We start from the raw sequence: 27671 nt of genomic DNA, 5'->3' as shown, positions 1-27671 counted from the left end.
ATCACGATGATTTGTTTCCAGATAAAAACCAAACCAAAACGCAGATTTGTTTCTAGAGAACTATATTTACATAATACTCTTGTTTTACAGAGAACCATATCAAAAGTATAAAATACTTACAAAATTCAGCTGCAATATATAAAAATAACTTCTATCTTCTCCAGATCATTAGGAAAGGTTTACATAACAAAAATATATTTATAGACATTTACAGAGAGCCGTTTGGGCCCAGAGGCGGCAGAACCGAGCCCAGCACGGGAAACCCAAACCCAACCAGACACACGGAAACAGTACAGTAGATAATCCCACGCTGTCGGGGTCAGAGGTCAGAACCGACCAGAACAGAACCAGAAACATCCAGAGGCGAAGCTGGCTGTCCAAACGCTGCGATCTGGATCAGAACCGCTTCACTTCCTGACCTGAACCTGCAGCAGATTAACACATTCACTGGGTTTTTCTGCTGGATTAGACGCTGAAGGTCAGATTATAATCTGCGGCCTGGCAGACCGGACTCGGGGTTCATTAATGCAGAGTGATCGCCACGGAAACATCCAGAAAGGAGCAGCTTTGCATAAACAGAACCAACTGTTGTTGTTTCCATAAATTTCCCTACAGTATGAAAATGAAGCTTCAGCCTGGAGGCAGCGAGGAGGAACAAGATGGCCGCCACAGGGTGGGGGGGCAGTCCAGTGGTTCAGTAGTACTCTCCATCAGATTTACCCGCCTGGCAGAACCAGGAAGCAAAAACGTCCAGGAACAGGAAGTCATCATGGGAACGGTTCCTGGATCTTTGGCCGCAGCGCGGTGATGATGTCATCAACACACCTGGGAACCAGAGGTGGGATTGGACAGGAAGTGGATCAAACTTCTGAGCCTGGTGAAAGACCCGGGTCGGGTCCTGAGGTTCTGACGAGTCGATGATGTCATTAGCAGGGATCAATAAATATGTCATGAAACTGATTCAGAACCAATAACTGATCAATGGGAAGGAAAATGAACGAGTTCTGCTCTCCAATCAGAACCAACAAAACATTGGACCTGCTCTCCGATTGGTTACCAGAATGAACCAATCAGAGAGCAGAACGGTGGTTCTGCTCTCTGATTGGTTCGTCTGCTGTGACATCAGATGGCCTCTGAACGTAAACCAGAAGGGGCGTGGCTTTGAAAACAGAAAGTGATGTCATCTAAACCTTTAATGCTGTTTTCCTGTTAGGAGCCATTCGGAGTCACATGATGATGTTGGCGGTTCTGGTCCGGTTCGGTCCGGTCCTACCAGGAGAATCGCTCCACTGCTGGTCACAGTTCAGAGGTCAGAACCAACCGACTGTCAGCCTGTAAACAAACCGCCGCCCACTTCCCATCAGAACCAGAACCGGGTCAGGACCAGGCCTATGTGTGTCCGGCCAGCAGCTCGTCCAGGTCGGCCATCCACTCCTGCGTGTTCTGGCCCTTCAGCAGCGAGTCGACCAGATCGCTCTCGGCGGCGAAGCTTCCCGCTGCCGCGTTGTAGCCGAACGACAGCTGCTGCTGCTGCTGCCCGCCACCGCGGCTCACCTGGTAACCTTGGTTACACGGCAGCGCCTGGCGCCCGCCGGCCTGTGGCGCTCCATACGCCGCCAGGTCCGGCAGCACCGGCCCGCTCTGATTGGCCGACTGGTGCTGAGTTTGAGCGGCCGGCGGCGCCCTCTGCTGGGCGGCCATGTTAGTCTGCATCATCTGCTGGTTGAGGCCCGGCACGGCACGCCCACCGAAGGAGGAGGAGCCGGCGGCCATCTTGGGGATGCGTGGTTGCTGCATGTGGAAGGTGTTGGCGGCGAAGGCGTTGGCATGCAGCGCGGCGGCGCCAGCCGGCTGCTGCTGCCAGGTGGCACCTGCCATGGCTCCGCCCATCCCGCCCGCCTGCATGCGCGTAGCGGCCAACTGCTGCTGCTTCAGCATGACGGCGCCGGGCGGCTTCAGCAGTTGCTGCTGCGGCAGCTGCCTGAAGGGGGCACCCATGGGGCCCAGCGGCTGGCGCTGCTGGCCGGGGTGAAGGGTCATGCCGCCGTACAGCGAGTCCACGCCGGCTCCGCCCCCTCCACAAGACGGCAGGCTGATGTCGGCCTGACTGGCTGCAGGTGGCGCGGCCACGCTGCCGCCGGGCCCCGCCCCCTGCGCCATGCTCATTCCCATCATGCCCTGGTTCTGGGGGAACATGCGGGCGCCGGGGGCGGGGCTTCCCATGGAGCCCATGTTGCTGATTGGCTGAGAGGAACCTGAGGACAAAAGCAAAAAAATCATTTCTAAACTAAATATTTTACAGTTTCTGTAAAAAGGATCAGGAAGTAAATTCTGATCCAAACCGCTCCGGTTCTGGGAGGCTCAGTGAGGAACTGCGAGTCGGTTTCCAACCTGCAGCCTAGAAACTAACCGACTCCTGTGATGGAAATATTTTACAGCCATTACTGTTTCAAAATAAACTCTGAGCTGCGATGTTAAAACGATGCGTTGGAGCCACAGAACCAACAGATCCTTTATTTCCCAGTCAAATGAGCTTCGGTCCAGAACCGCAACAAACAGAAACAAACGCAGCGGCGGAGAGGAACTAAAGAACCAGCAGCAAAACATCAGCAGCTTCCATTTAAATTAATTTGCCTTTTAAAAATAAAAGATAAAAGCAGCAGAATCACCAGGCCTGCTGAGAACAGGTTCTGGTTCTGGACCGGCTCAGGTTCTCCTGTTCCTTGTTTAATTACGAGTTCTGCTGGTACCGGCCCTGTCCCGGCCCGGTCCGGCTGAGTGGTCCTACCTGTGAAAGGTGCGACGTTCTGCTGGGGGAAGGGGTTCTGGCCGGCAGCTGGACCCGCCTGGTCCTGGTACTGAGGCGGCGGTCGGGTCAGGTGCCGCTGCAGCTGCTGGTCCTGGCGCTGCTTCTCCTGCATGAATCATTTTATACATTTTAATGGTTTTAATTAAATTCTTTATTCAAATTTTTTATTTAATTTTTCATTCATTTCACATTTGTTAAAATATTTTTTTCTTCATTTATTTTATTTGAACCCTCTGACCCCTCCAGGCTGCAGACGGTCAGCGGCGCCCCCTGCTGTCCTGCCTGAGAGCTGCAGGTGAGTCGTACCTGTTCGGCCAGCAGCTGCCTCTGCAGGAACTGCTGCTGCTTCAGCGCCGCCATCGGGTCTCTCAGGAAGGCCGTGTTGCCATGGTTACCCGCCATGGCACTGGGCCCCAGCCCCGCTGCCGCCATGGCGTTGTTCCCGGGGCCAGAGGTCATGGAGTTGGCCGGACCCGAAACATGAGGAGGAGCGGAGAAGTTCTGATCCTGCGACAGAAAGGAGACGGATTCAGGTCCGCTGCAGCAGAACCAGAACCAACCAGTAATACTTCAATTACTCTCATAATCAAATTAAATCATCGTCCTTCATATTTGGCCATAAGTTGATCTGAATTCATAAACAGAAGCTGTAAAAAACGCTTATTCTCCAAGATGGCCGCCCTGGGAGAAAATCTGAGGAAAAAATAAAATCTTTAAAATCCTGGGGGGGAAACAGGTCATGGCCCCCCTTTAGCCGCCTGTTGCCCCTAGCAACCAGCTGCTGACACTCAAACACAGACAGCGGTCTGGGCCCGGCTGGTTCTGAATGAAAATCCTCCTCTAGCTGCTCTCTCCTGGTCAGCTAGCTGAAACGCTAAATGAGGCGCTGTCCCTTTAAGACCTGAATCTCTATGAATGTTCATTGTTGCTGGACGGCTCAGAGAGTTACGACGACGCGGCCAGACTAAAAACAAGATGGCCGCCCGGGCTTCACTCTGACCTACAGAAACATTTTAAAACTCATCGCCTCGGGTGGCGCAGCGGTTCAGCACAACCCACATATGGAGGCCTTGGTCTTGGCCATCGCAGGTTCGATTCCCGGCCTGACGACTTTGCTGCTTGTCTTCTCTCATTACCCCGTTTCCTGTCGATTAACTATCAACTGAAGGCCACTTTAAAAAAACAAACCAACCCGCCATCATCGCCAGCCCGGTCAGCCACTCTTTAATGGCCGCCGAAGGCCGGAGAGAGTCGCTGCGCGTGCAGCCGCCGGCCAGGCGCCGCGCGTTGGGCAGCAAAGTGTGTGTCCTACCTGTGGGTGTGTGAGGTGCGGCCTGAAGCTCATGCTGCTCTGCTTCTGCTGCCTCAGCAGGGTCAGCAGGGCCGCCTTGTCCTGGCCCTGGCCGCCGGGGGCCCTTGGGGGCCCGGGTCCCCCGGGGCCGGCCTCGTAGTGTGACAGAGGGATGGTGTTCTTGTAGTTGAGGACGGTGGCGGGGCCCTGTTGGGCCGGGTGGCTCAGCGGGGGCCCGGGGGACAGGTGGGGCAGCAGGTAGCCGCCGGCCCCCGCCTTCGGGGAGCCCTTGGCGGGCGGGGCGGGCAGCAGCAGCTGCTTCTGGGCGGCGGGGGCAAAGTCGGAGGGGTAGAGGGCAGGGCTCTGGGAGCTGTTGGCCATCTGCGTCCAGGCGGGGGCGCCGTGGGGTCCCTGACCGTGGAACTTGGCCCCTGGCGGCGGTTTGTGCATCTTGCCCTGGATGTGCTGCGCCCTCTGCTGGGCGGCCAGCTGCTGCAGCTGCTGGGCGGGGGACAGGTCCTTTTGGGGGGGCAGCAGCTGCAGCGGGCGGGGGGGCGGGGCCGGGGAGGGCACGGAGCCCGAGGCGGCGGGGGAGCCGGCGGGGAGTGGCGGGGCCCCTGCGGAGCCGGCCCTGAGGCGGGGGGAGCCGGTGCGGGAGTCCGGCTCGAAGGCAGCGGACGCCGGCGAGAACTCGGCCTTCACGCTGGACAGGTCGGGCGGCGGGGGGGCGGGGCCGGCCGCTGGCGGGGCGGGGCCCGCCCCGGGGCCCCCCGGCGGGTCCTTGCGGTCCTCGAAGCTGTAGTTGAGGATGTCCTGGATGTCCTCGATGGGGACGGAGCAGTTCAGCTCCTCCATCAGCTCCTTCCACTCCTGCTCGTTCAGGTTCAGGTCCAGGAAAAGCCCGTTGCCCCCGGCGACCGACGGCGGCATGATGGGCAGGATGTCCTCCGGCTCCTGCTTCATCTCCTTCTGGTGGAAGTCGGGCTCCGGGTCCGGCGGCTCGGCCCTGCGCGGCCCTTTGGCGGCCCGGTCCGTCAGGCCCGGCTTGGCTTCCGGGCCGGCGCCGTTCTCCAGGCAGGCCTTCTTATTGGCCGGCACGCCGTCGCACACGCCGTTACTCAGAGGGGAGCCGCCGCCCTCCAGCTTCCTCTTCACCACGTCATGAAGCTGCAGCAACAGGCAGGGGAGGGGAGAGACACATCATCACAGTGGTAAGGATGAAACTATTGATCTTTAATAATAATAATGATAATAAATCTGCATTTTTCAGAAGATTATCAGAATAATCTAATGCTAAAATAATCCCTAATGCAGCCTTACAAATATTTAAGGCTACATTTTAGAGAAACGTTAAAAGATGCAAATAAATGAATAATTTATTTATATCTAGTTAATTAAACTGGTGAAAAATAAATGTAAAATTTTGCACAATATCAAAATTCAGAGCTGGAAGGCCACTGAGCTACGAACATGTGAAGCGTTTGAGGAATGTGGGAGATCTCAGCGCTCTGCCGAAAGGATTCAGCTTCCTTCAGTTTCATCACCAGGAAGTTTTATAGTTTATACTCAAAACCATTTACAGCAAAAACTGAAATAAAATCATTTCAACTTGAGCTTCCATTCCTGATGTTTCAGTATCTGAAACGTCAGATTTAAACAGAGGAAGCTTTTATTAGTCACGTTTCCATCAATGTTTTTAATAATTATTATTTTAACGTATTGGAAGTGATCAATGGGGGGAAAAAAACAAACATACGCTCTCTTGTGGTGGTTTTTCTGCTGCAATATAAAGTTTTTCCATGTATGTTAATGTCTGAGATTTCTAAAGTTTTATATATTTTTCGTCATGAACTTTTATCAGAAATAAACAGAAGCTTTCATAAAAATACATTCAAACTATTTATGACTTATTTTCATTAAGTCATTGGAGCGTTTTTACTGTTTTTTCTCATTGGTAAATAAAGAATCGTTTTCATATGCAGCTCCTGCTGAAACAAAGTCATAAATCGATTCCAATCAGTTCAACTGGAGTTTAGATCTTGGTAATGAACAACTTTCTGCTCTGGCTGAGAGCGACGAGGACCTGGCAACGAGTCTCCGGGTGGATCTGATGCATTCGCAGCAGGAAATGCCACAAACCGTCTTTACTGCCGTAAACTTACAGCAGGGGCGTCAAACTCAGTTTAATTTTGGGTTAAATCAAAAATCTGACTGTTCTTAAAGGGCCGGTTTGCCACAATGCATTGATAAAACCCAATAAACTCTTAATAAGTAGCTGTTTGTTTCGGTTTTAATTAAGTGTTTGTTAAATAATATTGAACATCTTTTCACATTGATCAATGTGATTGTTTCTGGGGTTTTTTGCAATCAAAATCACAGATGTTGTGGGGCTAATTTATAAATATTTGTATGGATTTGTATAATATTTGCATTAATGTAACTTTTTATTAATCACCTTATCAAATTTGTCATAAACCCAATGTCATTGATCAATTTTGAGAAAAATTTGCAGTAAAATCAGAAAACAATGTGGCGATCTGTTGATTTTGTGTGAATTTTGCAGATAAAAAAAAAACTGCAGGGACTTATTGATGTAATCTGGAGTGTAGCGGACCAGATAAAAAGCTACGGCGGGCCAGATTTGGGCCCCGGGCCTTGAGTTTGACACATGTGACTTAGAGTACAACCCAGCTGCTTGGAGCTGCTTCTGGTTCAAAGTAAAAGGAGCCCTGACCAACATGGCTTAACGTTTGTTTCTGGTTTCTTAAATTGGTGACTGTATGATGTTTTTATGACTTTATATTTTTGTGATGCAAAGCTCTTTAAACTGCCTTGATTGATTGATTAATTGATTGATAATCCAGCACATGACAATAATCAGAGCCAGTATTGTGTGGTGTCAGAGTGGTCCAGTTTCCTGTGATGCTGTCAGTAGAAACCAGTCCCATCCCAGTAAGACCTCCTCTGACTTTTAACCCCAGATTTCCAGGAACCAGAACCGAGCTCTGGCCCAGCTCTCTGGGGGTGTGATTACCTTCCCCTGCAGTGTGTGGATCGGACTCACCACCTGCCGGGTTGTGTTCCGGCTCTGCTCCGCCGCCGTCCCGCCCCCCTTGGCGCCGATACCCGGCGCCCGCGGGGCGTCCTGTTCCGCACTGGGCGGCGGCTGCCGGTGCTTGCTGGCCCGCTTGGCCTTGTTCTGCAGCAGCCGCTGGTGCAGGCTGATGGTGTGCTGCCGGTCCAGCTCCAGCCGCTCCGGCGTGGCGCCGTCGTAGCGGGTTTCGCAGTTGTTGTGATGCTGCCGGAAGAGCTCGATCCTCCGGCGGAGCCGCTCCATCACCGCGCTGTGTCGCGGTGTAACAAAATCCGCCATCATCAATAAAGACCTGCAGTGAACTCCCGCCTCAGGTTTCGTCCATAAAATGCAGATTATGGCTCTCTGTCACTCTGGGCGTCTATACACCCCCCTGGCCCTTTACAAAGACTCCTGTGCTGGCTCCATGGAGGCGACCTTTGTCTCTAACGGCCTTCAGTCGCAGCGGCACTCACTGCCGGAAAGGAAAAGTAAGGTTTCTGGGTAAAATACCGTTCAGCCTCCTCATTTCAGTTGCTAAACATCAGCTCATTTAACTGGCTGAGCTACTGGAGCCACAGTCGCTGTAATGGCATCTAAAACCTGCTGCTTTCTGGATAAAACCATCTCCAAAACAAACACCAAACTAACTCCCGACCAGCTACTGAAACTTAGCACATTCCTGCACTCCAAATCAGAGCCAAATATTCGGAAAACTCACACAAACTCTGTGTGTTTGAGACCCGGGAACCAGCAGCCTCGGCCCGGACGCCGGGTTCCGTGTTGGAGGTGGTTTTCCACCCGCTGGGAGCGGCATTACTGCTCTCCAACTTAGCCCAAACTTTTATTTTGAGTCGGGAGTTAGCTTTGGTTAGCGAATGGGAGCTAGGAGGCTGAAGTTGGCTTCCGATTCAGAGTAAAGGACTACTTCACAGTTTTAAGGGATTCTTCGATAATCTTAATACATTACAGGTCGAAATCCAGAACATACAGCGACCGGATCTGGACTGAATTACCACAAATAGTTTTGGTTTAAAACTATTTAAAGAAAATTTTATTCAACTGTGTAAACTCACCCAAGTAAAACAAATCTTGACGGATCACAAAAATAATTTTAAGTAAAATGTCTTTCAGTGTAGAATAATTTAGTTCATGCTAAGCCACTTCAAGACAGTGGCTTTAAATCAGGATCCAATCTAATATGATTGAAACAGCTTCAAATAGCTTATTATCTTCTTTTTATAAACACCAGAAACGTTTTATAAATTACTTAATCTGTCTTTTAATGAATATAGCAAGGCTTTATTCAGGTTTGGCCTTTAAAGGTAGTGTTAATTCCAAACTAGATGTAACTAAAAGTATACCAGATTCCTTTAAAACTGTGAACTAGCCTTTTATTCAATCTACCAACCGGATGCCAACTTCGCCATGGTGAGCTAACTGTGAATCAAACTTATAACTTCTAAAACAATAATTTCATAGAATGATTAAATCTACGGCTTTCACTTTTCTAAATACTGTATTTTAAAATGTAAGGTTTATCACACTTACTGTGAAAATGTAACAGTCCGCTCTCCCTACAGCATCTGTCCGGCGAACAGCAGCTGATCCTCCGCCTCCCTGTAGCCGTTAGCCGCTGTGTTATGGGTCGACGGGCCTGAAACATTTAAATAAATCTTCATACTTTAAGTGACTTCGAATCACCGCAGCGGATATTCCTCCTTCTCTTTGACGGAGCCCGAGTCGGGGAGTGAGCGATTCAGAGCGAGCCACAGCTCATGCTAACCGCGTCCCTCCTCCCTGCTTCTATTGTTTCCCTGCGAACAGGCAGCTCTGTCCGGCCATCTTGGAAACTTTCTCTTTTCTTCCATCAGTGAGGAATGTTCCTGCTCCCGCCTCACCACTAACTGACAGCCTAAACAGCCAATCAAAAACGGACATCGCCTCACCGCTGACGGACAGCTAAGAGTAACCAATTAGGGGCGAGTTTTGCCTGTCGATGTGACGAACAGCAGAGCCAATCAGAGCGCAATTGATCTGCAACCAGCGCGTGTATTTTAAATTAAATTTACTTGTCAGACTTGAATTAGCAGAAATCTCATGAATTTTGGAAGATTTTTTAAATATTAAAACAGAAAATGTCACTATGGAATAATACTGGTTATTTATTTCATTAAAATTATATACAATTCCCAAATATTCATTTTTATTTATAAAGGTGCTTGTTTAATTAAAAACAGTTTGAGAAGAATATTCTCTTTACTTTATGAAATCAATAATAAGAACTTTCTTCTGTTCATAAACAACTTTAAAATAAATTGTAATTATTTACATTTGAGAAAAATGCTACACTGATAACTATGTGCATTTAAATAAAAATGTATCGAATAGAGAAGGGCGAATTGATCCAAAATATTGATATCGATACCAACTTGATATCAGTATCAGATCAATACTTTAGTTTCAGATTTGGTCTTGAAATTTTATTCTATTTTTGTATCATAGCTTCTTATTTGCTCTTAAATCATTTTTTTAAAAACTTTATTAAGGAAGCTATGCACAGAAATGTTTTTTTTAATCATGTTAATATCTTAAATATTTTATCAATACCTATAAACTTTGTCAAAAGGTATCTTAGATTGTAACTAAATAATTAAAACAAAAAAACAATAAAGATCAGAAGTTTAATTTATTAAATATGTATATATATTTAAATATACCCCTTCTGAAGCTGCTACCCTCACGACCCGACCCCGGATAAAGTGGAAGAAAATGGATGTACTGTATATATATATAAGTATTGGTATCAATATTGGTGATACTGGCCCTCCACTACTTATCAAATTAACGGTACTCTTTCCAACTCTGAATAAACAAACTGCAGGCGTTGGGTCTGTTTCCATTTAGCCTTTTTTTATTCATCAAAACAAACATTTGCTTCACCGACATCAGGCTCCTCATCACAGTGTTTCATTCACAGCCGGGCTTTCTGCTGCCGGTCGCTCCAAACCACCAGAGGAAGTAAAAACGCAGCAGATACAGTGTTCAGCTCACTGTCGGAGCGTGGTCAGCCCCCAAACTCACCGTCCAGATCAACCCACGGACCGGCCAATCCCAGCGGGCGTTCACAGACCAGGCCACCCACCAGGACTTGAGAAACCCCCAGCGGGAAACTGTTTGGCTGTGAACCCCCCCTCACATGATTAACCTCAAGAAAATCCTGATTTTTACATCTTTTAACAAGAAAACAACATATTCTAAACACAAAAACAGAAGTTTGACAAAAAAAGTGAAATTAAATCATTTTTAGACATTTGCTCCATGATTTCTATATAAGCCTGAAGACTGGGGAGGACCTCTGGGACTTCAAAATATTTAAACTTCTACAAAAAACCTGTTAGAAAACATCAAAAACTATTGTCCCTCAGAGTTTAAGCAAAAGCAAAGAGGAGTCAGAGAGGAAACGCTTCGTAAAAACATCATTAAATCCAGTTCAACTGCACAGAAATAACCAATGAAAAGTCAGCCAGCTCAGGCTAATTCATCTGCTGCAGGTCGCATACTGACTACCGAGACCTACTTCACAGAACTCCGCTGAAAATGATTCCTTTAAGGCACAGGTGTCCAACTCCAGTCCTGGAGGCCCAGCTGTCCTGCAGCTTTAAGATGAGCCTCTGCTGCAGCACCTGAACAGAATAATTAGGTCATTAAGGCTCTGAGTCCTGATCTACACAAGGAGGTCATGAAGGGTCACCCTTCACTCCAGTGTTTTGTACCTGTGGCTCATCTAAAACCTGCAGGACAGCGGCTGGATACCTCTGCTTTAAGGGAATAGTTACAGAGCAGGATTTTATTGTTTCTGACAGATTATCAGGATTTTTCTCATTTGGTTCCATTTTTATTTCAAGCTGTGCAGTGATTGGATGAAACAGAGAGGTCATGTGTGACGTCATGATGAAAGTAACAGGAAGCTCAGGAGCTACAATGGAGACTTTAGCACCACCTCTGGTAGTTGGCAGGACAGGACACCTGAGGTTCTGACATTTAAATAGGTCAAAACTTGAAATATATAATTTATTAAATATAGAACTATATGTGCCTCAATTATATGTGGGTGATTTAATTTCACAAACTAGATTTCATGATTTAATAAATTATTTCATGTTCCTGTGCTGAAGCACATCAATAAAGTCAAACGCAGTGGGCGGGATTAAGGCAAACTGACATCTGATTGGCTCCTTCAAACAGCAAGTCAACTTCTGCCCAGTTAACTGCAACTCTGAGGTCGATATTTTGGAAACAATCAATAAAAATTTATATGCTACAAATCCTGGAGGAGAAACTGCAGCCTCTACTTCTGTGGTTTGAAATATTGCTGATAAATTCATCAGCGCTCACTGTGGTCAGGCAGGATCACAGCTAGCCCCGCCTGCTAGCTGACAGCGGCTAACAGTCTGTGGGGAACGCATTAGCGAAGTCTCAGACCAAACTACACATATGGGCGGGAGTTTGTAATAAGTAAATAAACAATTTAATTGTTAATAAAATCATTCCACAACTAAAGTGAAAATTTCAAGTGGAGAGTCGGAGCTAGCAGGGAAGTTGTGTTTACTTGGGTGTTTGCAGCAGCCAATCAGATGTCAGGGTCGCAGCTTCCATAATCCCGCCCACTGAGTGTGATAGGTCAAACTGACGGTGTAAGTTCAGCCATGATGCGCTTCAGAGCACAAACATGAAATAATAAAATACATCCAATTGAGGCACATATAATTCAATATTTAATCTTTGCTGCATTTATTTCCAATTTTTAAAAATTAATGATATATTAATGACATTTTATCATGATTATTTCAGCAGTTAATTTAAAGGGTAGTAGAAAGGGGGCGGAGCCTCTGTGGTGCTGAGCTGGAGGCGGCAGGTGAGCCAAACATCCAGGTGTTTCCTGTCTGATCCACCGACGGCAGACACTGTTTCAGGAAGAAGTCAACAGACAGCTAGCACTCTAGCGCCGACAGGACAACAACAGACATGGAGAAAAGTCGGAGTGTTCCCAGTTTAAGCCTCCTCCAGCCGCTAAGCTCTGGCTTTATTAGGCAGCTAGCAGGCTAACACTGAAGCGCTACGGTTAGCGGTTAGTAGTTGGTTATCTGTGGGCCGGTTGGTCAGCTACCTGTCCAGTCCAGCAGGGCGACCGTCTTCCTGTCAGCAGGCTGCTGATTGGAGGAGCAGACAGAACGTCGCCCCCTGCAGGTCGGAATGATGCAGGAAGTTTTAGTGAATCTCAGTTAAGCTCTAAAACAAAACATCCAAAACCGGATCGAGCTGGAATCGTCGTCAAATTTCTGTTGGCTTCGCTGCTTTTACCAGATCCGTTCAGGCTTCGTGGCCTCAGGAAGGAGGAAGAGGAGGAGGAAGACGAGGGGGGCGGGGGGAGGAAGGTCAGGAGGTCAGGGTTCAGAGCTATCAGTCCTTTCTGAGCCTCCTGCTCCTGGGAGATCTCCGCAGAATATCGTCTTCTTTCTGTGGATCAGAACAAAATCACCAATTAACCCTCCTGTTATGTTCGTTTCTGAGGTACAGCAATAATGTTTGTGGGTCAATTTGACCCGGGGAGTGTTTAATCATGCAATAATATCAGAAACCAAAACATTTTTTTCATCTGATTATTAACTCCAATACTAACAATTTCAATCAATATCTGTGCAATTATGTTTTTTTTATTTCTCGTAAATAAAGGATCAATAGCGACAACTTACTCATTTACTCATTTGGACATAAAAAATGTAAGTTACACATATTTCATTACATTTTTTATGTCCACTGAAAAAAACTTAGACACAAAAAACTATAATTTCCTTGAAATTGATCTTTGGTCAATTTCTCTATATTACACCTTTTTTTTGTAATTGAGTAAAAAATTGTTGACCCTGAACACACTGTTCAGGGTCAAATTGACCCGCTGATTAAAATCAAGATAAATGAGTGATGCAGAGAGTTTTTATGTTTTCCTCCACTTCTGCTGAGTGTCACTCAGAGTGGGTGGAGTTTGTCCACAGGAACAGAAAAGATTCCCGTCAAAAGTTGTGTGAACACTTTCTGCTTTCTCGCAGTTTCCTAGTGAAGTAAAGAGAGTAGTGAGAAAGTGGCCTTGTGTGTATCGGGGTGTGTTGTGTGTGTGTGTGGTGAAATATGGTTCATAGCTGCAAAGAAACGTATAGAATTGGAAATTTTTTAATCTTTTCTTGCACTTTAACCTGACTGCCGGGTCAAATTGACCCGAACAGTTTCTATGTAAAAAGTAGATGCGGGGGTGGGGAGGTTGCAAATGTGTAAAATTAATACATTTTCAATTTATATGCAGAGTTTAGACAAACAGAAAAGGTTTCATGCAAAAAAAATACTTCCAACTATTTAAAAAAAAAAGTAACTTTAAAACGGGTCAATTTGACCTGGAACATAACAGGAGGGTTAAATTATGTCACTATATTTAACTGGAAAAATATAACAGTTTTTACTTCAAATTACTGAAACATTTCCAAAATGTGTTGGTCTCACAGAGAGTCACTTCCTTCCATCTAAGTATTTTTTAATCTCAGAACCAGAACCCAGGAGGAAAACTGTCAGCTGAGTTTCCATCAAAGTTTTTGCTTTAGGAACATTTTTAATTATTGAGTTGGAAAACGTTGATACAAACAGCACAAATGGAAAAAAACCCTAAACTTTGTAAAAACAAGTTTTTGCACTGGCTTGAGGCAGCCTTCGTTTTTCTGAAAACCGTTAATGCGCTGAAGCAGAAACAGGTTAGCTGCCATCTACTGGTGGCTCTGAGCCTTACCATAGGCACAAAGAAAAAATATCTTCTTTTCACTTCCTGTTTATTCCAGCCTCATGTTGGCACCGATTAAATTAAAGTTTCCTGTTGCATTCGCTCCAAACCAGCAGACAGAAACGCGACAGGAACATCTTCCAGATTAAAGCCTGACGCTAAACTGGACCTCAGCTTAGCTAATCTGCTCGGCAACAGCTCCAGGTTGATGGTTACACTGTAATTAGTGATGCTGCGGGCCAGATCCGCCTCCATCAGGCCTGGCATTAAACCAGAAGGTTTCAGACTGACTGTGGCGGTTCCTCCTGGTTTTATCACACCAGAACCACGTCAACATGAACGCAGTTCTTCCTCACCTCTTCTGTCGTGGCCTCATTCTCTCCCTCCTCTTCCTCAGCAGCAGCCTCTTCTTCATCACTCTTGTCCTCTGCAGCTGGAGGAAAATAAACCAAACGGTTACAGAACCAGAACTGGGGCATGACCAGAACCAGGTCAGTGAGAGAGCTAACCCACCTGGACTGCTCTTCGCCTCCTCAGCCTTATCCTCTTCCTCCTCATCCTCCTCTTCCTCCTTCACGTCAGGCTGAGGTTCATCCGTCTTCTTGTATTCAGCTGCTGGAGTCTTCTTCTTCTCCTGCAGAAAAACAGATTCATGAACTTTTCATCAGGAAGAGCCGTTAAAAAGCCGCTCTTCATCAGCACTACAGCTACGCCACAACAAGCTAGGCTAGGAGGAAGAGGAGGAGTCACCGGCTGGAGGCGTCCGGCTCCCTTCAGCTCCTCCTGTAAGCTGGTGAGACTCAGCGAGTCCTGAGCCGACCCGGAGGAACTCTGTGGACACCCACCACCATCATCATCATCATCACAGATCAGAATGCCACTACAGACACGTTGCAGTGTGACGTCACAAAAAAGCTGCTAGCTAACAATGGCTAGCTTTGGTTTCAGCTGTCAACATGATGCTCTAAATCTTAAATGTGCGTCGGATATAAGAAAAAGACAGTGCTTTGCTAGTAATTGTAAGGGAGAGGGAAGTAGGTCAGCTATGCTAGCTTGACTGTGACAACCTTAACATGTGGATCTGCTGCAGAAATGAGTGTTTTGGTTCAGTTAAAAAAAATAAGAAAAAAACAAAGAATAAAAAATAAGGCGACCTAAACACCAACTCTGACAGATCATCCGTACAGTAGGTGTTTAGATTAGCTAATCAACCACCACTGTGCTAGATTAGCTATTAGCAGCGGTAGCTAATCTAGCACAGCAATCACATATTAATAATTGCAAATAAACATCAAGCCTGTAAACATAAAACTGTAACCGACTGAATGTTCTGCTCTTTGTGTGGGAAATGTTTATTTTTTGGTACTAAATCCTGAAACATTAGTGGCGTTGTTAGTAGGTTGCCATGGCAACGAGTCTACATGTAGCGTAGGCGACACACAGCGAGGGGAAAAAAAAGAATCCAGCAGTTCGAAATGATGTTTTAATTGTTTTTCTGCGTTATTTTTCCCTTTGCGTGGCGCTCTGCACTGGATTAATAGTCTCTTCACCTCCAGGTTTTATTTTGTTAGCGGTTCTACCGGCAGCGCCGCTACGGATGGAAGCTAAAAGTAGAGACTATTTGCCCTCCTGCCTTGTGCACAAAATTTCTGGATGTAAACAACACACAACGTGTCTGTAGTGATGCATAATGAGATTATAAGCTGTAATTTCAGGGAAACATTTTAAATATAAACAGTAAATAAATAAACTGAAGGTGTGCTACTGCAGTGCTTCGTAATCATTAGGCCTGTCACAATAAACGATAAATCGATTAATCTTACGATAAATTAAAACTTTCGACGTCATTTTAATTATCGGCATTATCATCTCTTCCGGCCTTTTTCTCTTTCTGTTGATGACACCAAATGAAAAAAGGCTAAACTCCGGTGCTCTCCACTGACTCTTCCCTTCCTCATTTCCTCAGTGTAAAGCCCAGCGCACACGACAGGATCTTAGAGCTGTCGGCCGATTGTCGGCACATTTTCAAAACCTGACAGAGACCACACATTAGCCGACAGAAATCCTAGGTATAACGGTTCAATCGGGTTCGGTCCTGCCGTGTGGTGTCCAACAATGGGCACAAAATAATGGCTACAAGTTCAGTGAACTAATTTTAAAACCAGACATTAATCAATGCTTTACTACAATCTACCTGCAATGCATGTGGCTAGTGTCAGCGTAAAGTCCTGACTGAATGAAAATCATTAGAACCTGTTTACGTCACGTTAACGAAGAACAGCTGAAAAGTTACCAGGTTTATCAACTGCAGTAGCAATTTTGCTCCAACTCCTCCTCTTGTCATTTCTATATTCTTTGCATGTTGAATAAACATTAATGTTGTTTCCACATATCATCTCCAATGTCTGCTGGACTTCAGGTTGCACCGTATCAGCTGTTCGGGATTCCCCTCCGTAATTTCCCCTCAGAAAACACAGAGGAGAATCCTGGCTTTCTGATTGGCTGCCTGTCACATTCAACAGGCTGGTTAAGCTCCCAGTCGGGGAAAAACCCTGATTTAGATTAGAGCGGCAACGATGATCTACCGTAACACACCACACAATCTTAGAAAGACCAACGATCTAAGATTGTTGTAAGGGGAAAAATAGGAGCAAAAAATCATGTAGTGTGAATTATTGCATCAGGTAGTCGATGTGCCCATCTTCTCTATTTAAATCTAATTATTACTGAAGGGCAACATAATATACAGACTTCATAATCTGCAGTCTTTTGGTTGAATGCAGTATTTATTTCCACTTTGGCTTTATGTTGTTTAGTTTTTATTCAAGTACATTTTTTGTTAATGGAGACTGAGAATCCATTTTATTTTTGTTTTTGGTTGTTTTGTTTATTTTGTTTATCAGCTCCAGTGTTAAATATTCTTTTGAAAATAAAGTGCATCTATCTTTGGCAGGAAATCGCATCATTATTACATCATTTCCATTAAATCAGTGTAAAAAGGTCTTCAGACAATATTATCGTTTATCGCAATAATTTTTTGAGACAATTAATCGCTCAGCAAAATTTGTTATCGTGACAGGTCTAGTAATCATCATCATCATCAAAGAGCTGCAGGATCCGGCCTGCTAGAAGATGATTGGTTAGAATAATCGCCTGAAGCTTTAGAGAAATCCTCCCATCTTTCCTTCCTTCAGAGAAGTGAAGGATCGCACAGGAAGTTGGAGGTTCTGTGTGTGTGTGTGTGTGTGTGTACCTTGCCCGTGCAGCAGAAGACGATGATGAGGACGAGAGGAAGAGCCACAGTGAGGACGTAGACGATCCAGAGCCAGGGTCGCTCCTCTGCAGCGCTTAGCATCTGGGCTGCCAAACCCGGCTGAGAACCAAACATAGATCCACTTAATTCACACACATTCCTGTCTTTATGCCTCAGCAGAGTCCGTCTGAAGGACCCTGAATTTATCAGCAAAAACTCCTGAAGCGGTTTCATCCAAGCTTCCAGAAACTCTGCAGGACTTTATGTGACCAACAGGAGAGAAGTGGAAAATACCAACATGTGTTTTAGAATGGCCTAGTGAAAGTCAGAGCTGAACCTGAGAATCTGTGACATGAAAACTGATCCGCTGGAGATCTGCAGCCAGAGTCGGTTCTACTGAGAACTGCTGGGTATAAAAACACGCCACACTTTTCAGATTTTCAAAATCTGCAAACAGCTTGAAAGCCATAAATAATTTTCTCTCCACTTTAAAGTTGTGTTGCTCCGTCACATAAAATCCCAATAAAACACATGAAATGTGTTAATGGACCATGATGCAGATTAGAACATCTTAAGGGTGTGTATAATTTCACAGCTTTGCTGCAGGTGAAATGAAAAAAACAAACCAAAGAGTTTCTGCAGAACTAAGGCCAACTGACACGTTTATTTCAGCTTCATCCAGAGCTTAAAACAACAGGAGGGAGAAAAAGGAACTAAAGATTCTCGCCAGGAACAAATGAATCAGTCAGTCAGTGAATGATTCAATCTGAACAATGAGAGAAGAAATCGTAGAGCAGACATTTTGTTTCCAGATTTGTTCTTTGTGGACTCACCTCAGCAGCGCCCTCCGCTGCCTTCTTCAGCCCCCAGCCGTCGGTGGCCCAGCGCTCGGCCGTGTTGCGGTCGTTAGTGATGAAGAAGTTGTCGAAGAAGATGTCAGAGGTCATAGACCAGAGCTCGAGCCCCAGGGCGCTGAACGGCGTCATCTTGAACGGCTGCAGGTCCTCAAAGTAATCCGGATTGGGGATCTTCCTCGGCTTCCAGATCCCCTGACGGAGCAGCAGATTTAATATTTCAGAAAAATATTCCACATGCGGATACAAGAACCCGAACTTAGCACAGGCGTTTTGAGTGACTAGCTTTGTAGAAAAACTCCCGTTCACCAATAATGAAAGTCAAGATGGCCGCCATGGTCAACAAGGAAAATTTATTTTTGCACAGAAATTGCCTATATTTGTCACAGATTTAGACTTTTGGTGTTAAATCAGATTTAATTGGATCAGCAAATAACTGATTTGTGAATATTTTTTTTTTAAGATGGCCGCCATGGAAAAGTTATTTTTGAACTAAAATCAATAATTGGATAAATGTGTTTGGTGTCAGATCATAGCCTACATATGTTGAACCGTAAAAATTTAATAATTTCCTGACCTTGTGTTTCCTTGTCCTGGTGTACATTTTTCAAAATGGCCACCGCTAACAGTTTAATGTTGGCAGAAGCTAATGCTAAACTGCTAAATATGTTAAAAAAAATTAGCAGAAGCTAATGCTTAACTGTTAAATGCATAAAACTATAAGAAACTAGCGCTGACCTTTGCGCTACGTCTTCTCCTTCCAGTTGGGGACTTTTGTGAGAAACAGCAACGTTCTCAGTTTCTGATTTTTTATTACTTTACTTTATGACTAGGATGGCCAAATCCAAAAACATATGATGTGACATAAAGATCCTCCAAGTCATGAAAATGGGGAGCATTTTATGGTATTAACTAGTTTTAAAGGCTCAAACATGGAAGCCATCTTGAAAAATGCTGATAGCCATAGTTGATAAAGTTTCACAGTAATATGGTGCACTAAAAAACCCAGAAACACCGTCAGAACCACTTAGAGGAACCGGTCTGAGCCCATCTCAGCGTATCAGAACCCACCTGGTAGTTGGGGTTGTCCACCATGGGGGGCTTCCACTTGCCCTTATAACTGGGGTTGTCAATCATCGGCCGCTTCCAGGGGCCGCAGCCGGGGGCGCTCTCGCAGGCGGGGTTGGGGACCTGAGGTGCCTCCCATTCTCCGTCCATGTCCTCATCCCTGCAGGAGACGGAACTGTCACGGCTGCCAAGCGGGGAGGGCTGTCAGCGGTTCAGGTTGCCATGGTGACTCACCAGTCGTCGGGTTTGATGGCATCGGGGTCTCCGATGTACTCGGCCTCATCGTCCAACCAGCCGTCCGGTTTCACGGCGTCTTCATCAGGAATCTGAGCAGGAGCGTCCTCGTCCCTAAGAAGAAACATCATGAGCGACGGCTAGCGAAGCTAACAGCCTTCATCACGTCGTCACACTCCTCTTCAGCTATGTTGGTTCACACGGCTAGCTTAGCTAATGCTAACAGCCTTATTCCTGCCTGTGGGACTTTGCTTAGATCAACTCTCTTCTGCGTTGATTTTTTTTCTTCAGGAATCTTGGTATTCAAAATAAATCTTACTTCCTGTATGTCTCAGAGATCTGGACTCGGATCTTAGCTTTTCCCTCCTGGAATAAGTTTTCTTATCAGAAAATCTCTTTTATGCTGATGATACTGTGCTGCACATGTATAATTTCATGATGAACATGAAGACTGTCTATATATTTTGTCAGCACCAAGGTAGCGTCCAAACACAGGAACAAAGCTTATCAAACTAAATTATGAGCTTTGAGGACTCTGGATGAGCAAATTAACTAGATCTGCTTTACGTAATCAATTTTAGCCAATGTAACCATAGTAACTGCGCACAGAAGAAGAAAAGGTGAAGCAACAGCAGATTCTGACCAGTCTTCGGGTTTGACGGCGTCGGGGTCCTGGATCTTTGGCCTCTCGTCCCAGTCCTCCGGTTTGTGGTCGTCAGGGTCCTCAATCTCAGCTGGGGGATTGACGGGGGGTGTCATGTCCTTCAGCAGGTTGCCGCTGTTCACCACGGTCTGATCCACCAGAACCTCAAAGCTGTTGTCGGCGTTCACCACTGGGGGGCGTCAGAGCACAGTTACACTGTCAAAACTGTGTGTATACTTGTTTAGCTAGCTCGTGAGGACTCACTCTTAACCTCCGACATTGTGAGGACATTTTGCCATGTACACATTTAATTTCACAAGTTCTGAATTAAATTTAAGACCTGTATCATGACAGAACTGTACAAAAGAAATCTACATTATTTTTATTTAAGATGAATACACGTCTTAAATGCAATATTCTTGTGTACATATCTGTGTTTGTGCATACCAAAAATTCTGGACTACAGGGCACACTAGATTAAAAACTGCATCCTCTAATTTTGGAAAGAAAATAAATTTTGTAATTGTGTAGGCTGCACCGGATTTTAAGCCACAGGTGTCCCACGTTGTAACGTGTGACACTTAAAAAGATATTACATATGAGGGTTTTTGAAATTGTGTTTTTGATTTGCTCTTAATTTATTGTACAATTTCATTGGACCTCAGAGAACTACTTGGTGTGCTGTTACGAGGCAAAATGTTTTTACTGGCATATAAAAATTTAAAAAAAAAAACACGCATTAGCTGCACCTTAGTATAGGCCTCAGTATTCGAAGCGTGGGAAAAATGTTGTGGCTTATAGATCAGAATTATACGGTAGATATTTCTTATCTGTGTGCATTTTGTTTTTTTTTTATGTATTTTGTGTATTTGTGTCTATGTGACTGAAAAAAATGAATCTGCATGACTCTGAATATAGATTAAAGACACACAGCCTGTAATCTACATTAAAAGAAAATACAGATTATTGTCTATATTATCAAGAATTTAATGTTTTACATTTAAGAATTTAAAACTTTTTAAGGACACAAAGACACCCTGTCAAAGCAAGTCTACACAAGTGCAGTGAGAGAGGAGTGTGTGTGTGTGTGTGTAAGGTGGCGTACCCAGGGTGTACAGGTGCGTCTTCTTGTCGGTGAAGTAGGACCGCAGGTCGGCGTCGGGTTTCTTGGCGTGCTTCTCCTCGTACTGCCCGGTTTTGGGGTTCTTGTGCCTGAAGATGAAGTGCAGCTTGTAATCTTCTCCGCACTTATCGGGTCCAAACATGATGGTGTACGCCGTCTTGTCCACAAATTGGTCCTGCAGGGACAGAGATCTCAGTGAGATTGAAACCCATTTGGACCGGCACTGCTGCCGTCCCGATACTGACCAGGTCCAGGCCAGGCGTCTCGCTCAGCAGCTTCACGTAGGCGCCGCCGCAGTCGATCCCGGACTGGAAGTTCACCTCGTACCTGGACACAAACACCTGTCAACGGGTTCGGGCAGGACGGAGCAACAATTCTGGTTCTGATCAGGTCTTACTGGATGACGAGGGGCATGGAATCGAAGGTGAAAGGTCGCAGCAGTGGGGCGGAAATGGCGTGATGTTTGGCTCTGGACATCAGGACCAAACCTTTATCGCCGGGCAGCTTGGTGTCCTTCATCTCCTCTACGGCCCATTTACCTGTCCAAACACCATCATCATCACCACTATGAGCCAATCAGAGGACAACGTCTCATCTGGAACCGACGGTCCGATTCCGACCCAGAAAGAAATAGACATACCATCATACTTTGCGATCTCTTCATCTGCATCATCCTTCTTCGCCTTGGATAGAACCCACCTGGAACCAAAAACAAACCGGGTTCAGATCAGAACCAACGGGTCAATAAGAAATACAGAGTTTGGATCAGAACCAGTCGCTTCTCTTGACCCAACAACCATAATGGTAAATGGACTGAGCTTATGTAGCGCTTTAGAAATCAGAGCGCTTTACGCCAGAGTCACACTCACCCATTCACACACACCCATTCACCCCTTCACACTCACACATTCACACACACCCATTCACCCCTTCACATTCACACATTCACACACACCCATTCACACATTCACACACACCCATTCACCCCTTCACACTCACACTGCGACACGCAGATTGGTGCAACTCGGAGTTAAGTGTCTTGCCCAGGGGCAGGCCAACATGTGGCAAGAGGAATCAAACCTACAACCTTCCGATCACAAGATAACTACTCTACCCACGGAAACCTCTTCGTCTGTATCGGCTCTTGCGGTCCGGTTCAACCAACCGGATCAGAACAGAACCAGGTCAGGTGTGTGCGCTCACCCGTCCAGGGTCCCCCGGTCAAACGACTCGGCGAAGAAATGCTCCCCCATCGGTTCTGGAGCCTTGTAGGTCACCTGAACAAAGAGGAACCGCACGTCCATCAGGTTCTGACTGGCCGGACCTCAAGGGTCCAAACCATCGGTAACCATGGCAACAGCACCCGGTGGTTCACCTTGGGCGCAGAGGGGGCTTTTGGTGCGGGCGGGGCTTCTTCGTCCCTGTCCAGCTCGTCGTCATCCTCGGTTCCGGCCAGGTCCAGGTCCAGGTCGTCCTCCACGTCCGCGTCTTCATCCCGGTTCTGGTCCTGGGCCTGGCAGGCGGGCGCCAGGCCGAGGCAGAGCAGGCCCACCGCCAGCAGAACGAACAGCAGCGCCTTCTGATGCATGGTCTGCAGACAAGTACAACATGATGCAGCGCTCCGTCGCCATGGAGACCACCCAGCCCCACAGGAGCGGTTGGGGTCCATCGCCATGGAGACCAGCCGACCCCACGGGCTACCTTAATGAGATTACACCCTGTGGGATTACAGCACACACACACACCCGTGTTTACAGTCATTAAGTGGGAAAGCTAAGCCCCGCCCCCTGAGGAACAACCAACGCGAAAGTGGGCGTGGCCAAGAGTTGGAGGGGCGTGGCCAAGAGTAATCTGAAGTGACTGCTTTAAAAAGCTTCTAGAAAATAAGTTCAGGGGTCCATCCTTTGTTTGAACATCAGCTTCAGTAACATTTTTTCATGATAATTTAATTTTTGTTTCTTATTAATCGTTTTGAATTAACATCAGTGTCACATTATTGTAGTAACAAAAGCAGATTGTTTTTTAAAATAACAGTGAGGTAAACATTTAGCCCTCCTTACTTGGAAACACCTGAATAATTTCTGCTGTTAGCCATCAAAACCTCGTGATCTGACAATCAGCTGGTTTGCTGTTACTATAGTTACAACAGCGAGCCGGTGAAGCTGGACAAACAGTAGGATGCCACAGAAATAACCAAGCAATATTTGAACTAGTTATTAAAAATATATATATTTAGTCAGGTTTAACAGCAGCATGGAGGCATGTAGGATGAAAATACTTATGAAAAGAAAACAAAAAAACAAAAATTAGGAATATACTTTACAGAAAATACATCAAAATACTGTGCAGCAAACTATTAAAGTACATAATGCAAAATGTACGAAAACTCTTCTGCCAACTTAACCACTTTTTCCAAAAAAAAAAAAAAAAAAGCTAATTTAGCGACTTTAATGGTGACAGCATAGATTGCTCTGCCATGAGAAAAGAGCTCGCTATTCTCCTGTTTTGCCACCAGGGGCGCCCCTTTATTAGCTGGAACTCAACTGTTCGGCCTACAGAGGGCACCACTGAGGCAGTTTGAGGTCAAATAAAGCAGAATTAAAACAAATTTACAAGAAAATGTAAAAAATCTGACACAGAATATAGATGAACAGGAAGATTTATAGTCAGATTACCAGAGTTACACTTTAAACGTGATCAGATGGTTTTAATAACCGCTGCTGCAGAAATGGATCCGTCAACCACTTTAGGAGTCATTTGGACCAGTTCAGAACCAGAACAAGAACCACTCCAGGTTCTGGTTCCTGAACAGAGATGGGTCAGAGCAGCTGCTCATTGCCGAGCAGAGCACGGTTTCCCTCCTGGAGGGAGGTTACCATAGCAACCTGCTCCGTTCAGGCAGCGTAAAAGCAGAACCGCCTCAGCTTCCTGTTGCCTAACGAGATTCCAGCCGCCGGCTCTGATTGGCCGGTAAATCAGACGCCTAATCCCAATCCAGAGCGCCCAGGAGGCGGGACTTCTCCGCTAATCTGATGTCAGAGTCAGCAGGACCTGCTCCAAACTGGGTTCTAACTGGGATCTAACTGTTTCTGACTGGTGCCAATTGGCCCCAACTGGACCTAATCGGTTCTAATTGGGTTCTGACTGGGTCTAATTAGTTCTAATTAATTGTAACTGGTTCTGACTGGGTTTTACTGGTTCTAACTGGTCCTGGGATGTTTTATCACTGCTGACGGTCGCGGTGCTGAACTCATCCAGTCCTGACCCGATCCAGAGCTCAGACGGCTGAGGCTAACGCGTCACACAGCAGGTCCGACTGGTTCCGACTGGTTTCTGTTTGAACAGAGCGGCTCCCTGCAGCCGGCATGGAGGAGAAATCCAGAAAAACGGCTTTTTGTGTCCAGTAAACGTTTCCGTTTAATTCATCACGCCTGCCTTCAAAATAAAAGCACAGCAAACTCAATCAGGACGAACCGATTCATCATCAACCCAGTCTGGTCCAGAAGAACCATCAGAACCTCAGGTTTTACTCTGATTTATGGGTAAAAATATCAAACATCTGATTTATGTTTTTATTAAAGCTACAAATTAATATTTAGACCTCGAATCTTTGACGTTTCAGTCGTTTAACTTTCCTTCTGGTTCTGCTCAGTTTAAAATTAAATTATGTTCATATCAGCACCTCCTTTCTGCTGCAGCAAGATGTCCAAACACCAGCAGATACCAGAATCATCAGAACCGGCTGAATCTGCGGTGTCCAAAGTGTGGTGCGGGGGCCGTTTGCTGCCCTTGCAAAAATTTTATGTGGCCCTGACTGCAGATTAAGGACGGCATAAAGTTGATGAACGTTTTATACGTTTTTAGAACGAGATCTTCTGAAATGGAAAATGTTTGGAATAATAAAGTATTTTTTTCTTATCAGCCATGTTTGATTTTAATATCACTGAAGTTTTTCCATCAGATTTTTGCACCCAGTTGTTATTAAATATAAGTAAAGACAGAGAAGATTTTAGAAGAATGTTCTGGTTAATTTAAATTAAAAACATTTTCTAAAAAACATTCGACCAAAATAAACCTGAAACATTTTATTAAAGAAAACATCTGGTCTGTTTTCTGCAATAAATCATTTTTGCATGGTTTGCATTTTTAAAGATTTATAATATTTTGTTTATTTTGAGATAATGAGCAAAACGTTGGTCTGAATATTTCTCATTTACAGTTTAGAGATTAAACATCAACCTGACAAAGTTTTCCATTTACTGCTCAGATCATCTTCCTGAGGATGGACCCAAAAGAACCAGAACCAGAGAGCAGGAAAACGGGCCGGGCCAGAACCAGAAAGAGGAAAAGCAGCAAACAGACCAGAATTTAAACTTTATGTTGAATCAAAAATAGAAAATATTTAAATTCTTTTGAAACAGAACCTCCAGGTCCAGTTTGTCCAGAACCAATCAGAAATCTACTGGAAGTGGACGTATCTGTCTGCTCTCTGATTGGTCAGAAACCAGGAAGTCCTCCAGCAGTGGGAGACTGAAACACTCTGGAGGAAAAACTGGAAAAATCCTCAAAGTTAAACTGGGAAAACTGGGAGACGGACCAGGATGAGAACTGGATTGGGAAGTCCAGCTTCCTGTGACCCAGTTAGAGTCTGATGATGGCTCTAATGGACGGGCCGGAGATATGGCGGTCCAGACAAAACCAGGTTTATTTACTACTGCAACTTATACACTGAATGAATATAATAATAATAAAAAACGTTTCATGCAAATATCTGAAAAACTGCAGAAATTACTGAAAATTTTAGGACAAATATTCGGTTTTCGGGTCTAAATTAAAAAAAAAAAAATTATTGTAACAAAATAATGATCATTTTAAAACAGGTTAGATTCATGGCTTTGGGGAAATTTAATTGATTTATTTTTATAATTTGGCTTAGTTTTGTAGTTTAATTCCCATTTTCAGTTGTAAGATGAACTGGGCTTCCTGGCTGAAGAAAATTTCTGGTACCAATTAATTCATTCATTTATTTTGACCACCAAAACCTAAAGTGCTTAATAAATGCTGTTTGTTGAGCAGTTTGCAGAACTATCCTAACCTGACATTTAAATGAAGCAATGTCCTTATTACGGGTCATAAAGTTTTACAGTGTAAACGGAGGAACATAAAACAAGCTGCCTTCATTTTAAACTTATTCTAATGATATTTTTGCACCACATTGTACTGGTTTTCAACTTTTAGGCTCCTTCGTGTGAATATTAATTAACAGAAAACAAATATTCTGTTCATTACAGAGACTTAAACTCATTGTGAGCTATAGCCGCCTCTAGCTTTTTAATTTTAATTAAACTTAAAGTTTAAGCCTCCTAGGTCACTGCACATCCAGCCGAGCAGCTCCGGGTTTTCTGGATGTTTCAGCCTGTATTAAAACACCAACCCGGCTCAGAAAGCTGCTTTTTAGACAGATTAAACCGTTTCTGGATCATTCTGGGAGTATTTTGCGGTAAAAAGTCTCCAGCGGACCAAGCTAGCAGGCGGTCCGGGTTCACCTGCGGTTAATTAGCCCCAGCTAGCCACTCCGCTCCGACCCACTCCCCGCTCCATGTTTACCCTCGAGAACCCGCAGACAGGGCGCTACCTCCAGCCTCACATCCAGAATCAACCCGCTCCTGTCCGGAAAAAGTCGCATTTTTCTGTGTTTTCCAGTAAAAAAGCTAATTTATCGCTTTCTTTACTCACCTCAAGCTCCGTGATATGACCGCCTGGGAACTAGTGAGGAGGGTCACGTGGGAGAATCACAGGGAAATCGCCGCCTTCGCTGGACGCTGATTGGCCAGCCGGATCCAGGGTTAGCCATTTCCTGTCAAATGGCAGCCGCTCATTGGTTGGAGGAAAATCTCTGTCGGACAGCCCGTCTTAGAGCTGAACCTCGTGGACGGCGATGATTGGCGCAGCTGTCACAGGAAATGTGCGCTGATTGGCTGTAGTAAGTCTTTCGAAACCTGAGAAATGGTTTGAGCTGAGACTGAAACAGATTTTATGGTAAAATATCATTAATCGAAAATCAATATTGAGGTTTGTTTTTAGCAACAGGAAGCCTTTATTACCGTTATGAGCTCCACGTCATAAACGGCGGCTTACAGAGCGGTCTTTTGTGGACTTACTGCATATTTTGGAAAATAAAAAAAGGTATATTTTCATATTAAGACCTAAAAATCACAAACATTTTTAAAGCCAAGTGGAAATTTGGTTTTTATTTTAATGTAAAAATATGAGATTGAAATAGAAGCAATTTTTTCATTTGTTGTGGTTGATAACTTAAAGAGAATTTTTAATAAATTTTTTATATTTGAAATATTAAAACCATAAGAACTCTGTTTCTGGGAATGATGTGCTGCTGACCTCTACTCAGGACATTGTGGGCCAGTGGGCAGAATACTTCAAAGACCTCCTCAATCCCACCAACATGCCTCCCATTGAAGAAGCGGAGCCTGGGGACT

At 45.2% G+C, this 27671-nt stretch overlaps 2 protein-coding genes across 3 annotated transcripts; both read right to left on the bottom strand.

Moving 5' to 3' along the window:
* Positions 1-45: 45 nt before the first annotated feature.
* maml1 (mastermind like transcriptional coactivator 1) lies at positions 46-9092 on the bottom strand. Of its 2 annotated transcripts, none has more exons than XM_023328783.1 (6): positions 8725-9092; positions 7165-7648; positions 4122-5267; positions 3116-3316; positions 2789-2915; positions 46-2255 (listed from the first exon to the last, which is right to left on the bottom strand). In XM_023328783.1, the coding sequence occupies exons 2-6, from the start codon at positions 7474-7476 to the stop codon at positions 1390-1392; spliced, it is 2652 nt and encodes an 883-aa protein (XP_023184551.1). In that variant the 5' UTR covers positions 7477-7648; positions 8725-9092; the 3' UTR covers positions 46-1389. The 2 variants fall into 2 exon arrangements, with proteins under 2 accessions (XP_023184551.1, XP_023184552.1); XM_023328784.1 differs by having other exon boundaries at positions 7165-7444; positions 8725-9091.
* A 973-nt stretch (positions 9093-10065) lies between these two features.
* Positions 10066-26996, bottom strand: canx (calnexin). The gene is made up of 15 exons (XM_023328680.1): positions 26911-26996; positions 22550-22765; positions 22378-22451; positions 21815-21873; positions 21572-21713; positions 21420-21501; positions 21157-21349; positions 20052-20241; positions 19409-19522; positions 19178-19334; positions 18086-18301; positions 17253-17372; positions 14513-14633; positions 14356-14432; positions 10066-12693 (listed from the first exon to the last, which is right to left on the bottom strand). The coding sequence occupies exons 2-15, from the start codon at positions 22760-22762 to the stop codon at positions 12637-12639; spliced, it is 1815 nt and encodes a 604-aa protein (XP_023184448.1). The 5' UTR covers positions 22763-22765; positions 26911-26996; the 3' UTR covers positions 10066-12636.
* Positions 26997-27671: the final 675 nt, after the last annotated feature.

The sequence above is a fragment of the Xiphophorus maculatus genome, chromosome 23 (genome assembly GCF_002775205.1).
Source record: "Xiphophorus maculatus strain JP 163 A chromosome 23, X_maculatus-5.0-male, whole genome shotgun sequence".
NCBI classification, from domain to species: Eukaryota; Metazoa; Chordata; class Actinopteri; order Cyprinodontiformes; family Poeciliidae; genus Xiphophorus; species Xiphophorus maculatus.
Note: the sequence above shows the minus strand (reverse complement) of the source record. Positions and strands in the feature narration are given on the sequence as shown.

Excerpts from the sequence above, each read along its gene's own strand:
- maml1 (XM_023328783.1), bottom strand. The coding sequence starts at position 7,476 with ATGATGGCGGATTTTGTTACACCGCGACACAGCGCGGTGATGGAGCGG. Across the intron at positions 5,268-7,164 it reads GGAACACAACCCGGCAGGTG|CTTCATGACGTGGTGAAGAG; the intron begins GTGAGTCCGATC and ends CTGTTGCTGCAG. Across the intron at positions 2,256-2,788 it reads GAACGTCGCACCTTTCACAG|GTTCCTCTCAGCCAATCAGC; the intron begins GTAGGACCACTC and ends TTTTGTCCTCAG.
- canx (XM_023328680.1), bottom strand. The coding sequence starts at position 22,762 with ATGCATCAGAAGGCGCTGCTGTTCGTTCTGCTGGCGGTGGGCCTGCTC. Across the intron at positions 21,350-21,419 it reads AGACGCCTGGCCTGGACCTG|GACCAATTTGTGGACAAGAC; the intron begins GTCAGTATCGGG and ends CTGTCCCTGCAG. Across the intron at positions 19,523-20,051 it reads GCCGTCAAACCCGAAGACTG|GGACGAGGACGCTCCTGCTC; the intron begins GTCAGAATCTGC and ends GTTTCTTCTTAG.